The sequence below is a fragment of the Eptatretus burgeri genome, chromosome 12 (genome assembly GCF_056783735.1).
Source record: "Eptatretus burgeri isolate ZD-2024b chromosome 12, Ebu_testis_v1, whole genome shotgun sequence".
Taxonomy (NCBI): Eukaryota; Metazoa; Chordata; class Myxini; order Myxiniformes; family Myxinidae; genus Eptatretus; species Eptatretus burgeri.
In genome coordinates, this window is record NC_140972.1 from 32,269,085 (window position 1) to 32,285,670 (window position 16,586).

The 16,586-nt window shown below is 45.2% G+C and overlaps 1 protein-coding gene across 2 annotated transcripts in view; it reads left to right on the plus strand.

Moving 5' to 3' along the window:
* LOC147015364 (zinc finger protein basonuclin-2-like) overlaps positions 1 to 16,586 on the plus strand; it is a 326,203-nt gene that overhangs the window by 213,599 nt on the left and 96,018 nt on the right. For both annotated transcript variants that reach the window (XM_085850040.1, XM_085850041.1), the window contains one exon: positions 10,809 to 10,911. In XM_085850040.1, the coding sequence (XP_085706166.1) occupies positions 10,809 to 10,911 (103 nt within the window). The remainder of the gene's footprint in view (positions 1 to 10,808; positions 10,912 to 16,586) is intronic.

Here is a 16,586-nt window from a genome sequence, read left to right on the forward strand (position 1 = left end):
CCGTTTTACAACCACAAACCACGCCGTTTTACAACCACAAACCACGCCGTTTTACAACCACAAACCACGCCGTTTTACAACCACAAACCACGCCGTTTTACAACCACAAACCACGCCGTTTTACAACCACAAACCACGCCGTTTTACAACCACAAACCACGCCGTTTTACAACCACAAACCACGCCGTTTTACAACCACAAACCACGCCGTTTTACAACCACAAACCACGCCGTTTTACAACCACAAACTACGCCGTTTTAACACCCCAAACCGCGCCGTTTTACAACCACAAACCGCGCCGTTTTACAACCACAAACCACGCCGTTTTACAACCACAAACCACGCCGTTTTACAACCACAAACCACGCCGTTTTACAACCACAAACCACGCCGTTTTACAACCACAAACTACGCCGTTTTAACACCCCAAACCGCGCCGTTTTACAACCACAAACTACGCCGTTTTACAACCACAAACCACGCCGTTTTAACACCCCAAACCGCGCCGTTTTAACACCCCAAACCGCGCCGTTTTACAACCACAAACCGCGCCGTTTTACAACCACAAACCGCGCCGTTTTACAACCACAAACCGCGCCGTTTCACAACCACAAACCACGCCGTTTCACAACCACAAACCACGCCGTTTCACAACCACAAACCACGCCGTTTCACAACCACAAACCACGCCGTTTCACAACCACAAACCACGCCGTTTCACAACCACAAACCACGCCGTTTCACAACCAGAAACCACGCCGTTTTAAAACCACAAACCACGCCGTTTTAAAACCACTTGTTTTAAACCACACATTGTTCACAACTCCATTCTACCACTCGTTGTAAACCACACATTGTACCGCACATTGTTCAAAACGGCTCCATTCTACCACTCGTAGTTTTATACCACACGTTGTACCGCACATTATTTACAACTCCATTCTATCACTCGTAGTTTTATACCACATATTGTACCGCACATTGTTTAAAACTCCATTCTACCACTCGTAGTTTTATACCACACGTTGTACCGCACATTGTTTAAAACTCCATTATACCACACATTGTACCGCACATTGTTTAAAACTCCATTCTACCACTCATAGTTTTATACCACATATTGTACCGCACATTGTTTAAAACTCCATTCTACCACTCGTAGTTTTATACCACACGTTGTACCGCACATTGTTTAAAACTCCATTATACCACACATTGTACCGCACATTGTTTAAAACTCCATTCTACCACTCATAGTTTTATACCACATATTGTACCGCACATTGTTTAAAACTCCATTCTACCACTCGTAGTTTTATACCACACGTTGTACCGCACATTGTTTAAAACTCCATTATACCACTCATAGTTTTATACCACATATTGTACCGCACATTGTTTAAAACTCCATTCTACCACTCATAGTTTTATACCACATATTGTACCGCACATTGTTTAAAACTCCATTCTACCACTCGTAGTTTTATACCACACGTTGTACCGCACATTGTTTAAAACTCCATTATACCACACATTGTACCGCACATTGTTTAAAACTCCATTCTACCACTCATAGTTTTATACCACATATTGTACCGCACATTGTTTAAAACTCCATTCTACCACTCGTAGTTTTATACCACACGTTGTACCGCACATTGTTTAAAACTCCATTATACCACACATTGTACCGCACATTGTTTAAAACTCCATTCTACCACTCATAGTTTTATACCACATATTGTACCGCACATTGTTTAAAACTCCATTCTACCACTCGTAGTTTTATACCACACGTTGTACCGCACATTGTTTAAAACTCCATTATACCACACATTGTACCTCACATTGTTTAAAACTCCATTCTACCACTCGTAGTTTTATACCACATATTGCACCACACATTGTTTAAAACTCCATTCCACCACTCGTAGTTTTATACCATACATTGTACCACACATTGTTTAAAACTCCATTCTACCACTCGTAGTTTTAAACCGCACATTGTTTAAAACTCCATTCTACCACTCGTAGTTTTATGCCACACATTGCACCCCACATTGTTTAAAACTCCATTCTCCCACTCGTAGTTTTAAACCAAAAATTGTACCGCACATTGTTTAAAACTCCATTCAACCACTTGTAGTTTAATACTACACATCGCACCGCACATTGTTTAAAACAGCTCAATTCTACCACTCGTAGTTTTATACTACACATTGTACCACACATTGTTTAAAACTGCATTCTTCCACTCAGTTTAATACCACACATTGTATCGCACATTGTTTAAAACTCCATTCTACCACTCGTAGTTTTAATCCACCCATTGTACGACACATTGTGCATTGTGATTTAAAACCACATTGTATGTCACGCATTGTGTATGCCATTGGAAACCACACCTTGTATATATTGCGCATTATTGTATTGTTTGAAGCCATTCATTGTATCACACATTGTGCATATTAAGACCACTCATTGTTTTCCAGGTTGTGATTTTCACCACTTTGTGAATTTTTAATTTTTTTTTTTTTTTTTTTTTTGCCCGCACGAGTTTGACTGGTTTGAGTTTAGATGTGTGGATGGGCTGTTCTCATGATCGTCGCTCGTCACCCATCGCCCCTGCGTCAGTTCAGCCTCACCAGGCACCTCCAGAGCTGGCCCCCATGTTGCCCCCCATTTTCCATAGCACATTGATCTGCATGCAGGAGGGTGGATGGGTAGCGGGGGGTATTGGGAGTGAAGGAGGGGCTGCCCCCGTCTGGATCGCATCGGGAGGCTGGATAGCGGCGGGGCGTGTGGTTCTTGGCCGGCCAGCATCGGCGCGGGCTTCATTTGTCTCCCGGCGGTGTCAGGTAGATCAGAGCTCGCGTGCAGCTGCGGCGAGTTAGCCGGTGGCAGCAAAATTGCGCTCCTGACGGGGAGGGACTACAGTCCGAGTGGCCCACGGTGCACATCTGGCCATCAGGTGGGAAGAAACGAGGGGTCGCTTGCTACATGCGATGGCCGCCGGCCAGGCGGCAGGAATGCACCAGGACCGCCGTGTGTTTGGGCTTAGCGTGCAGCTTCACTTCTCTTCTTAGCACTTTGTATTCGCAGTTTACTTCTTTATTTATTTATACATTTAAGTTTTTCTACATTGGTAAGCTCACACCCAGTACGTGTACATTGTCACCCCAACGGTCTGGTCATGAGGGCCGCTCCGCAAGCACTGTGGGGCGCCACCAAACCGGACTGGTTGAGCATATGGCAGGAGGGGAGGAATTTGAGGGGGGGCGGATATGGTGTGGAGAGAGGAGAGGAGAGTAGAGGGGTGGGGCCCACGGGGACAGAGCACGGCGTGCCTCGGCCTGGTCAGACCAGAGAGCATCTGGTTCTGATTGATATGCCTGTGCCGGGCGGGCCTGTGGTGACCAGAGAGAAGTGGGTGGGAGGTGTTGGAAGCAGCTATGAGATGGGGATTTAAGGAGAGGGAAGGCAGTGAAGGGGCTATGAAGGGCAAGAAAGAGGTTCCGTTTGATGGTCTCCGGGAAGAGGCACTGAAAGGAAAGGGAGGTCTCGGGAGAGGTAGTGGGACGAAGAGGAGAAAGAATTCCGATGAAGAAGGGCAAAGCCCCGGTGACGTGTTCGGATGGTCCTCTTCCCCCTTCCCTCTGTCCCTCTCACCCTCTCCCTCCCTCTCTACCCGTTCCCTCCCAAACCCAAGTTGCTTTTCTCCTTGAGCTTCAGATCCTGGCTCCCGCAGGAACGCAGTTGCAGGCAAAGTCTTCAGTTCAAAGCTTTCTGATTTGTACGCACCGACTCCGCCAGAGTGACATGGCTTGGCGGGAAGGCTGTTAATTGGAGGCTGTCGAAATAATCCTATTAAGCAGAACATCTTTCCCTTAATGAGAGTAATTGCCACAAGCGCGGCTCCACGTGGTTCTCGCGGCTTTGCACCTACAACCGGGACTTCTCCTGGTGGCAGGACTGGGTGAAAATTGAAAAGTAGCTTAATTAATTCCCTCAATTACCGACACCAGTCGAGCTTTTTGATATTGGAAGAGACAAGCGGCAGACAAGAATTTTCTAATTGGGGTTCTAATTTGCCGTTTGAATGCAGGAGCCGTCGTGAGACGCTGCGTCCGCCATGTTGATGAGTGCGCCACCATGTCTTATCAGGTGCTGGTCCACTGGGCATTAGCTCTGGCGAATGAATGTAACACCGGCTTGGCTTGGTGGTGTTTCATACCTCTGACCACTTGTGGACGAAGAGACGTTTGACCTTTGTTTTTGATCTGGAAAGATACATAATCGGTTGTCAAATTGTGGACACCCCTGTCCCCTTTGTGATGTCATGTTTCTATGTACATTCACCTGTCACCTTTATGTGCAATTTTTTTTTTAATCCTTTGTACAGCGAGACAAGTGAAGTTGGAAACATTTCTGCAAAAATATTAACATCTGCGGGAGGGACACCAAAACGATGACATGAGTTCTTGAGAAAAGTCCTTCCATATTGAGGAGTCCATACCGAGGCGGTGGATGAACATGACCGACTCAGTAAACGCCCTGTTGGAAGCAGAGCTGTTGCATGGTCGCGTGCGCGTGTGTTGAGGAAGTCAAGGATCCGTTTAATGAACTATGTAGAAGTGCAGACTGTATTTCGGGATAATGAATGTGCTTTGTGCGAATGCTTAATGAGTATTGTTCCACCATATTTGGGTTGGTTGCACGCCATTACGAGCCCGCATCATGCAAAGCTAATATTTTGAAGTCGGGAGTAATTAGCATCCGATAAAACCCTGCCAAGAACGCCCCGTTGACGAGTGTATAATGAAGATTGTTAATGCATAATGGGGCGTGTTGGGTGCCTATAATTTATTGTATGTACATTTAAGATTTTTCTGTAGAACAGCAGGAGGCATCCTTAGAGGGGAGTTTGGAAATAACTTTAATGTTTACAGTTTACATTGCTGTTTACAGTTTCTTCTTCTCTTGTTTGTTTGATATTTATTTATTTATTTATTTTGATTTTGTCTGTAGGTTCAGGAACACCAGGTTTGTTGTTCACTCGGCATGTGTTGACCTTTCTTGGTAGGTTCGTGATTATTAATAACGTATCTTGATTACTTTCGTGGAAAATATTTATCGATTTGAGTCCTTATTAATTTCTTAGTGTTCTACGCTTTAAGAGGCAACGAAGGATTTGCCGCCCTTTTTCATCGGAATTATTTTTCCTCCGCCCGGAGGCCACACATAAACTCTTCTAGGAGAGGACTTCGACAATGTACACCACCGAGGTACCATGCACTCAGAACCCAAGCACATCCCCTCTTGCAGTACCTGAAAACTCTCCTTATTTATTACCTCCACCACCAAAGATGGACAGAGCTTATGTTTTTGCCCCCGTCTGTCTGTCTGTGAACAGATTATCTCAAAAAAGTTTTGGACAGATCCAGATGAAACTTGGTGGACAGATTGGGTGTGTGACAAGAACGAAATGATTCGATTTTGATGAAGATATGGATCTTAAAATTTCTAAAGTGATTGTTCACCATTGAGAAATATGGCCAAAAACAATATATAGCACAATGTCTCAAAGTTGTGGATGGATTTGGACGAAACTTCATCGACATATTGATTGTGTGTGACAAGGAAGACCTGCTTTGATTTTGGTGAATATCCGAATCTGGATCCAGATTTGAGAATTTTCTTTTTTAATCTCTTTTTTTTTTGTCGGCGATTCTTTACAATTGAGAAATTGGGCCAAAATGATCCATACCATGACATTTCAAACAGTTGTGGATTTTGGAGAGTCAGTTGTCGATAGTTATATGACAAGAACAAGCCAATTCGATTTTGGTTCCGGTCAGCATGTCCAGCCTCTCAGTGTGATACAAAACGTAAACTGTTCAGCCTGGCGGAGGTATGCGTTCTACCGCGTGCCATTCTAGTGTTTGTTTTACACATCAATTCCGGACCATTCCCATGCTCATGCTCAGAGCCACTTGTTGCCACCTGTGAGCCACACAATATAAGCTTTTCTTGCGCTTCCCTCCTTTAAACCAATGAGCCACATGTTCAGAGCCTTTTCCAGCCCTTTTCTCGTTTCCACCTGCGAGCCGTGCAATCCGAACCCTTCCCACGCTCTCGTACGAGTTTACACCTGCCAGCCGCAGGATCCGAAACCCTTCTCGCACTTCAAGCCGCTTTTTCCGCCAATGAACCACAGGCTCCGAACCCCTCCTGCACTCCGAGCTGCTCTTTTCCACCTGTGAGCCACAGGTTCCAACCCCCTCCTGCTTGCTGAGGTGCTCACTTCCACCTGTGAGCCACAGGTTCTGAACCCCTCCCATGCTCCACTCATTTCCACCTCCCTTGTTCACAGTTCTGGTCGTTGCAATGATTTTTATAATCTGTGTAACACTTTTAATACTTGAACTTCGTATAGTGCTATTGAACTTGAACCTCGAAGTGTAATGTACAGTTTAACCCTCGGATCGTGTTCAGAGCCATTCTCATGCTCTGGGCCGCTCATTTTCACCTGCGAGCTGCGCGCTCCCCATATGCAGGTGCTTTTTAACCCCCTGTGACCGTTCTGCCGTCCCAAGGCCCCACGTGAACTTGGCCTTTACTCTGCCAATTAGGCCTGACCTGGGAAACGTCAGACTTTTTCATCTTGTACGTCGTCCAACAACATGACTCGTCTTTCTCTAAGCATGCATTGGATGAAGATCTTGAGCGATGTTAAGCAAAGTTTGTGTAAAGAAACGGGTGATTGGTTTTTTTTCTCAACATTTAATGATAAAATTCTTCAATTACCAACAAGCCTGTGCTGTTTTATTTATTTGTATTTTTATTTTAAGGGCATCCAAGTTAAAATTTGTATGTTTGTAAATTATTTGATTTCACCAATACAATTTCTATGTTGTGAGATTAAAACAAGAAAATTTCAACTTTTTGCAAAAGCGATACTTGAGTTCACTGTTTGGGTCATTGTGACGATTTTTATAATCTGTGTACCGTTTGTAATACTTGTACTTGGGACAGTGCTATTAAACTCAAACCAATAAGCGTAATGTCTCGTTTAACCCTTTGGTCGTTTATAATTTAATATTCACCTTTAGTCCTCATTTGTGTTAATTTCTGAGAGCCAAGTGCACGTGAGTTGTTTAAAATCGGCTCCAATTGCGGCCAACTAGGTCACGACCGAATAACTATCATGGTTCTACAGTACGCCCCCCCCCTCCCCTATCACACATTCACTCCCCACCCCTTTTCTGTGCACACCTCCACCTTTTCCTACTTTGCACGCACAATATTGAACCATTGATTTCCTTTATTCAGACGCTGCACTCGTATAAATGAAGCGCAGAGCAGGTGAGGCATCAATGCTGTAGATACAACAAGCGTGTCCTGACCCATCCCATCCCATCCTGGCACGTCCCTGTTAATGGTTGACCCCGAACATGGTTAATCTACCACAGTGTGTGAACGACTTGCCGATGCTGGTTTGCCATGGTGGGTAGTGGGTGGGGGGTGAACGGGTTATGCTGTGCACGTGCAGCGGTTATTTTGGAGGTTGCTCTACCCGCATTATGTTTATGCTGTGTGGTGTTATGTTTCCTTGGGTCTTGTCGTATGAGAGGTGTTGAGGTACTGAATATATTCGATGTTGATGAGGAATGGGGATGGTGGGGGGTGGTGTTGGTGAGAGTTCTCCATTGCCTGGGGTCCTCTGTGTGGTGGATGCAAGATTGATGTGGGGGAGGAGGGTAGGTGTGTAGGTTGGTAGTGTGGTGTGCATGCATTGTACTGTTGGAGGAGTGTTGATATCGACTGCGGTCGTTGCGCCCTATGACCGCCACATCTCGCTCTGCCACCACTGTTAGCACACGAGAAACCTACTCCTCGCGGGATTCATTTTGACAGGAAACTGATGCACGAATGGGAAACTTCAAGATGGAGTTGAGGTCAATTTGTGTCAAATGCCCGAGCAAGCTGCCACACGCCTCATTACTGCGGTGGCGAAATATGAAAACATTTCATTTTTTGATGGACATGTGGAGTCCTGCCTCCCAGCATCTGCAATTCAGAAATCCACAAGAGGATTCAAATTCAGGTTTGATTTGAACATCGCCATCATGCCGCTACTCGACCTATGCAAATGTAGTCGCCTAAAATTGCCAACACTTGAAAGGTCTTGAATTTCTGAGTTGCCAACAAAAAGCTAAACAGAATGAACGAGTCGTTTATTTCGCTTTCAACAAACCTGCACAGATTACATAAACAGGCCTGGAATTTTACAAGTGCTTCGCCAATTTCAGGTAATTGCCAATTTTATAAGTGATTGTTTCCTCACCTGCCCCCTCCCATCCCGTTCCACTAAATTATGGTCATGCTCCTTGGGAAAGGTGTATTCCTATAATCTGCCCCTCTTTTACCATTAATTATGGTTTATGGAAACCCAGGAATTTGTCAGTAACTGCATTGGCATATGGTGACAAATTGGTGCCACTCCCTTATTTACTGACACATGCACTTACACAAATGTCCTCAAGTGCGGCAAGGTTAATTTGAGCATCGTGCTTGAGGCATCGCTTTGGCCGAGACGCACGTCCGCAAGATGAACGCGCTCCAAGGCCGAGGTACCACGCAGTCGATCGCAATGACTCGTCTCTTGTCCGTGTCGGTATTGTTTTATTTATTTCCCCCTGCCCTGCTCCCCCACACCCTCTCTGTTGGTAACGTTTCCACCGTACACGTATTGCCCATTATGCATTGGGATTGGGGGGATGAGCGATTCTAAGTGGTAAGGTCAGATAGTGCAAGTACTGCGTCACGTTTGTTTTCATAATTGTTCTCGTTTTCCTTAACAACTCAGCACACCCCTCGAAAGCCCTCGGAAATCCGATTTCGAATTAAGCCGCAATCGAAATATCTGCAGTCTGAGCTGTGACCCGTTTCTCGCAAAACTATTGCTGTTGCACATCTTACAATTGTCAAAATGTCACCACCATGATTGTTTGTATCAATATCGCTCTGAATCCCTCGTCACGGACAAAGCGATGATTCAAAAACGAGACCTTTCATCACTTTGGTGAACTACACACTCACCCATATATATAATCGCATGGTTGGTGGTCACCTGACCATACCAGCATGTAAAGTAACATGGTTTTGTATCGTGTTGGTGCTTGCAATTTCTCTTTGAAGAAAATCTGATTGTTCAATAACACGATTTGATATTCAATTAAACCAATGGTCACCGTATGGCCTTGTGAGTTGTGAAGCTAACGTTTTGGCTCCTTGGCAGTCTAAAGCCGCAGTTCATGTGATTTAACGCAAAATGTTTGAGTTTAGCATCATTATTTTCCATTCCTTTGTGAAGAGTAGACGAGCTATCGCCAGCACCATGGCCAAATTCCAAATTCCTGCCCTAACTATTGCTGGGAGAGGGATGGCAAACCGCCCAACATGACCCCAGTCCAATAACCTGCTTTGGCAGATCCAAAGCTCTGTAACAGAGTATGGTACGTCAGATCTGTATTTGTCCATTACGGAATTGCAGTGACTATAAGTTTATTTATTTTAACAATCATCTCTGGCTCATGTAGGAGCTCTTGCGTCAATCTCATGCAAGATGAGGATATTGGTGGACATCATTGTACTTTAGCTGGAATTCCAAGGACCTCAGTCGACAATGGACGTGTTAACACAGCATATGCGATTTGATCCTGCAATCCCAGAATCATGAGTCGCGTGCTCAGATGAGAACACCAACAAGATAAAGCTAACCCGAGTTTTATTGATTTGTGTACACATTTGCTGGAGCTGAATAAGAGGTACTGCTAGGTGTTTTTATTTATGTATTTATTTATTATTATTATTATTATTATTATTATTATTTTTAATGTAAATGGGTCGAAGATTGCAGGTGTATATGATTCAGGATTGTTGCGAAGAAAGCATTAGGAACTCTTACAACAATCACTTTCTTTCTTTAATTCGATCTCCAGGGATTTACTTCGATGCTGGTGTGGGTTTAAATGATTGCCTCATAGGTGCAGGTGTGGAGTAATGACTACAAACTTCGCTCATGTCAAAACGCAATTGTAATTTGAGATGTCACATGATACACTCGAACTTGTGTGGACACCCAAGTCCACAAAACTGACGAAATGCACAAAACCGATACAAACTATGACTAAAAGCTTTCATCGTTACTTGGGATGTAATGACCGTCTTCCACCATTGTGGTTTTAATAACATGAGTTTGGCGGAGCTGCCTCATTTGTTTTGGTTCGCTCTCGCTCTCGCTCTCGCTCTCACTCTCTGTCTGTCTGTCTGTCTGTCTGTACGAAGTACTTTGGACATTTTAAAATTGTGGGACTATTGACCCGAATGCTTTGACAAAAGAGTAAATTACCAATATATTGTATTCCTCAACTGCTGATAACTGAAGATGCAAACCACAAGCGGTGTGCTGGCAGCATTTGCACATTAACCGGCCGAACAAACAAATCCTTGAACATGCAGCTCTCAAATGACTGTAGATAACGACATTGCACCAATAAGAAAGGGTGGAAAGGTTTTGTTTTGCAATAAACGTAAAGTTTTCTTAGTGTTAAACTAAACTGCCTCACGCTTTAAAATCTCTTGTTTATCCGTGATGTGTGATTATCGGTTTATGGAAATCTGCATTTGAACTCCGTCAAGTTCTTGGCCACACAAGTTGGCCATTTTGTGTCATTGACTTGTATTTTGTAGCCCTTCTTGAGTGTGCCGTTTTCAAGTGATCTTTTCTGCCCAATATCTCCAGGCCATTCGCTGTACCCTGGTCAGCTGTTCCTGTGAATGCTTCCAGCCAGGCAAGATTCACATTCGAACATGTGACCAGTGCAAGCACGGCTGGGTGGCGCATGGTAAGGCGTGCTGTTTGCTCGTTCTTCCGTGTTCTTTTATTAATTTTGTACATTAAAAAAAGCCACATGGTCTGTGTCATGGTGTTGTAAAGTAAGAATGCAGAAAAAGCTGCGTTATGCGGCCACTACTTTGGTAAACAAAAAACTACGTAACGATTCGATAGTTTCCCAGGTAGCCGACAATGCCGGGCTGACTGGGTAGAGACACCTTACGAGCTGTTCCAACAGTTTGCCACATTTCGACCGGTTTCGTTGGATACCTGGGTTCCGGTTGGTCACACAAGGCAGGAGTTTTATTTATTTACTTTTAATTTTAGTCTCCTGTGAGTTTTGAGTGCTAGAATCATCACATCCTCATCACTTTTTGAATAACTTCCATTGCTCACCTGTGAAATTGAACCAATTGGATGATGCTGACTTGTTCGTGCTAATGATGCATAAATTTGACTTTTTCAAACCCCAAAAAGTTTTTTTCACCTCCTCAAAATTTGAACATGCTTACTACAGTGTGGTCAGGTCTGGTGTGGGAGCAGGCGCTGGAGCAGCGCCTCGCTGCATCCACTTTCCGCTGGTACTCCAGGGTCCTCCGTATGGCCATCCCCCAGGCAGATGTCTGGCCCATCCCCATCTCCTTGAGATACTGATCAACCTGCTGCAACCATGAGGCACGTGGTCGGCCCATTGGCCTCCTCCAATCGTGAGGGTCCCTCGCTGAGAGAATCTGGCGAGTAGGATCAGCATCAGGAAAACAAGCCACATGTCCATGCTGCTGCAGCTGATGCTCACGGACTATGCAGGTAACAAATCTCATTTGAGTCTGTCTCAGCAACCGCTCATTGGACACAAAGTCCAACCAGTGATAGCCAAAGATTCTCCGAAGAGATCTGGTTCCAAAGGAATTAAGTCTCCATCTCAGATCCCTGGTCACAGTCCAAGTCTTCCATCTGAAGAGCAAGACTGGAAGCACCAAGACCTGAAGACTCGGACTTTCGTCATCCTGCACAGGTACCGACAGCACCACATCCCATAATACAGTGAATCCATGACTCTCCAGGCCTGACCCAGACGTCTATTGACCTCTTGCTCACAGCCAGCAGAGACGTGAATATCACTGCCAAGGTAAGTGAATCTCTCTGTGACTTCAACATCCTCATCACAAGTTGGTACAGACAAGATAGCAGCATCCAAGATGTCAATGAAAGCCTGGATCCTTGTTTTAACCAAGGAAACATGTAATCCCAGCTGCTCCTACTCCTCATTCAGCACCTCGATGACCCCCCCCAAAAGGATATCCAGAGTCTCTGCAAAGACGACTGGATCATCTGCAAAATCAAGGTCAGAGAACTTGACGTTCCCAAACGATGTACTGCAGTTTGATCTCTCCGACATCCTCCCCAGAATCCAGTCCATACAAGCGCTGAAAAGTGGGGGCTACAACACACCCCTGATGAACTCTAGTAACAACTGGAAATAAGTTGGAGATGGTATCACCACATCTTACAGCACTGTCCCAGGGTATAGTTCAGACAACAGATGGATCAGTTTTGTTGCACCTCACAAAGACCAAGAATCCTCCAGAAGGCATACCGATTCACTGGATCTAATGCTTTGCAAGGAACAACATAGGCTGCGAGCAGCCCCTCCCGAAACTCTCGTCTACATTCGGTGAGGACCTGAAGGACAAGGATACGGTCAATCGTTGACCTCTTTCGTGTAAAGCCTGACTGCTCTGGGCACTGATGCTCAAGCAGATGGTGGTGAACCCTATCAAGAATTATCCGAGCAAAGACCTTGTCCAGCACTGAGAGCAGCATTACCCCTTGGTAGTTGCAGTCCTGGAGATCACCCTTCCCTTTCCAGAGGGACAAGAAGGCCCCTCTTCCAGTCAGTTGGGATGATGCCTGTGTTCCAGGCAGAGCACAGAACTGCAATGACGTGAGTGCAGCATTTCCACCACCCTTGAAGTTCAGCATAGATGCCACAGATACCTGGAGCTTTACCCCCATTTCAACCGATTCACCGCAGCCTGTTTCCACAACTGCAGGTGGATCACAGTTGATTGGAGGGTCAGCAATAGGGATAGTAACACCCCTGACATCTAACTCCACAGCTGGTGGATGAGTCTGGTACAGCAGCTCAAAGTAACCAGCCCAGCGGGCCTTCATTTCAGACTCCTCTGTCAAGAACCTACCACCCTCCTCTCCCACTGCAGTGCACCGAGAGACGGGCTTGGAGCAACGCAATGCGCGGATTCCCCTGTAAGCAGGACAAGAATCACTTGACCACAGGTGATTCTTTACCCCCTTACACATTCCTCGCACATTGGCCTCCTTGACCACCCTCAACGCACTTAGTTTTACTCCTCAACTCCCTGAGCAGTTTAGCCCTGTCAATAAGCCTGGCCCTGCGACTCTGGTCAATGGTATCCATTGTCTGCCGCGAGACAATTTTTCTTCGCACTTTGGTGAGTTCCAAGACATCCACTGGCAACATCAAGGATGGTGGTCTTGAAGGAACACCACAACTCATCAGGATTCCCCAAATCACCCAGACCCCCCAAAAATCCCAACTCTGCCTGTTTGCAAACTCTTCAGCTACCCTCATCCTTGAGCTTGCCAACATCCAGCCTAGGCTGGGATGGTACCATTCTCCTGGATTTAAGCTGCAGCTTCAGAGTTGTTATAACAAGCCTGTGGCTGGTGTTGAGGAACTGAGCACTCCGGTAGACCCTGCAGTTCTCGCTCATCCTGCAGCGACCATCAATGAGCACATGATCAATCTCCTTTGCCATACTACCAGCGTTGGAATACCAAGTCCAGTGATGAGCCTGTTGGTGCTGAAACCGTGAACCAGCCACCCTAAGTCTCTGACTAATTGAAAAGTCAAGAAACTTTGTGATATTTCCAGAACCATGGGGACCAACACACGTCTCATAACCATCCCGCTCAGTTCCCATCGATACATTGAAATCCCCCAAGACTAGAAGAGTATCTCGCCTGGGGCACTGTTCAACCATGGACTCGAGCGCGGCATAGAATGCATCCTTCACGGTGAGATCACTCGCCTCAGTCGGAGCTTATACAGAGACCACAGAAACGACACCCAAGCAGTGATGAATCCTTAGTTTCATAATACGCTCGTTGACCGGTGTTTCCTCAATTATCAATGGAGTCAGCTTATTGGACACAGCTACAGCAACTCCTTGGGCGTGGTAACCATCAGAGCGACCAGACCAATAGTAGGTATAACCACCCGCCATGATCTCGCCGCAATCTGATCTCCAAACCTCAGAGAGAGCTGCAATACCGATGTTCAAATGCTTGAGCTCAGATGATAACAGACAGGTGACCATCCTCTCTTCAGGATAGGACAAATTCCAGGCACCCACCCGAAGGGACCGCCGCAGGTTAATCCAAGGAGATGACCGTCTAGTGAACGACACCTCAGCACCACCCTGACAAACACGATCGCAATCCAACCCGGGAAAATTACCCTGTGTTTTTCTTCGCATCATCAAAGAGTGGGGGTCGCGAAGGCTTTGCCCCAATCCCGTCATCCAGTGAGCTGCCATGCGATGGGCAGCTGCACATGAGATACTCCCACAGAGTGGGTTTTCAGTTTTTAGTATGTTTTGTGGAGTGAAGGGTTTTTCTGTGGCCGGAGTGCAAGTCCTGCCACCAACCTCCTAAAACACACATATATATATATATATATATATATATATATATATATATATATATATATATATATATATATATATATATATATATATATATATATATATATATATATGTGTATATAAACCCAACTGCAGGAGGATGTCCGCAGACACTGTTTGGCACTCGCAATGGATGGCCGTTGGCTCACAAGGAGCTCCTCTGCCATTTGGAGTGTGGAACCCTTTGCCGACAGTGTGGAATTGGTTTTTTTAAACTGGATTACTTTTTAATTTTATTTACAAAGCAATTTAAAGTATCCAGACAAACTCTTGTGCTAATGTTGGCTTAGTTAGGACCGCTCCGATCAAGTGGACTAAACCAATGAACCCCCATAAAGGCTGAACAGCTGTTTGTGCTTTGTCATGTTATGCCTCTTGTACATGTGCTGAGAGTCTGGTTGGACAAGGCACTGAGTCTGCTTTGTGAGGCTTTTGTAAAAGTGAGGAAGAAGGTCATTAAAAGCCAATTTTCTGAATGAAAACTATTCTATTTGATAAATACTTGGTAGATTTGACCTTTCCTAATTAAATAAAGTCTTTTTTTTAGCGATTGATTGTGCAAGGACTGATTTAAAGAGAAATAAGTGTGTGTGTGTGTGTGTGTGTGTGTGTGTGTGTGTGTGTGTGTGTGTGTGTGTGTGTGTGTGTGTGTGTGTGTGTGTGTGTGTGTGTGTGTGTGTGTGTGTGTGTGTTTGCAAGATTTCCATTAGCTTGAGCGAAAAGCTTGTTTAAACATCTAAAATTCCATCGTGGATCAACTCGCCAGTTTAATTCTGATTTGTGCCCACCAATGATGTCATAACCCAGTAATCATGTTCAAAGGAATGTCTCTGAAGGTTCTGGTTTAAACTCGGATAACTTTAAAACTGTCATTCACTAACAAGTGGATGAAATGTCAAAGAAAAAGTATTGTGTTTTCAAGTTGCAATGTGTCCATTTGATGAATTTATATATCATCGAGAGCAAATGAGTACAAGTATGATCATCACTGTTCAAATGAATGAACACTTTGGAGGTATTATTGATCATTGATTATAGTGCAGTACTGTGAGTCTTAAAATGCTGTCCTGATAGCCGAGAGGTGGTACGCGCACTTGCCTCTGAGCTGCCTAGCCTGGTTTAGAATCCTGACCAGGCTATGAACTCCCATCCGGTGTTTTGCAGGCAGGGTGATTCATCAATGTGTGTGTTGTCCCTCAAAAGGACATTCTGCCTGCGTGTCCTCTGCCAGTATTAGTTGGTGGACCTTAAAGATCCCACAGTCTCCTACATGAGGAGTCGGCTAGTTATTGCTACCACCCTGAAAAAAAAAAATTCCTTTTTTCACTTCCATTGTAAAGGCAATGGCAAACCACCCAGTGTAATCTTTGGCAGCCTTGGGGCACACCACCATAATTAGTTTTGTAGTTTGAGCCTTAAAGGCAAATGTAGCTATCACAGGTATTATTTGTGCAAATTTGTGACTTTCGTTGATGGGACAGCGAGTGAAACGGCTTGTAACATCGATTCTTCCACGGGTGGTTGCTGCACAGAAGGTGCGCACACCCCGAAAAGCAAATGCAGTTCACTTTTCCTCCATCGGCATTGCTTTTGCCTCCAACACATGCTTCATTATCGCAAATAATTCTCTTAATTATGGCCGTCATTTTGCATTTTGCATTGGAACACCTGATTCTATTTGCTTCTCGCATGTTACCGACTAACAAGCTTTTAAAATATTGACGCTTCATCTCATCACCCTACGCTTACCGCTGCAGTCGGCAGCTGTCCAGCCCACGCTCCCAAATCCCAGCCCTTCCCCGCCCTTCCCCCATTTCGCCAACCCATCTCACGCTTTCCCTAGCCGGATGCTAATCGCTGCCATGTGCCGTCACTGCGTGCAATTAGCACACCAGGCTCCTCAGCTGAGCGACCCCAACAGGGATGTAAAATGTGCTGCATATCAACCCCTGAGGAT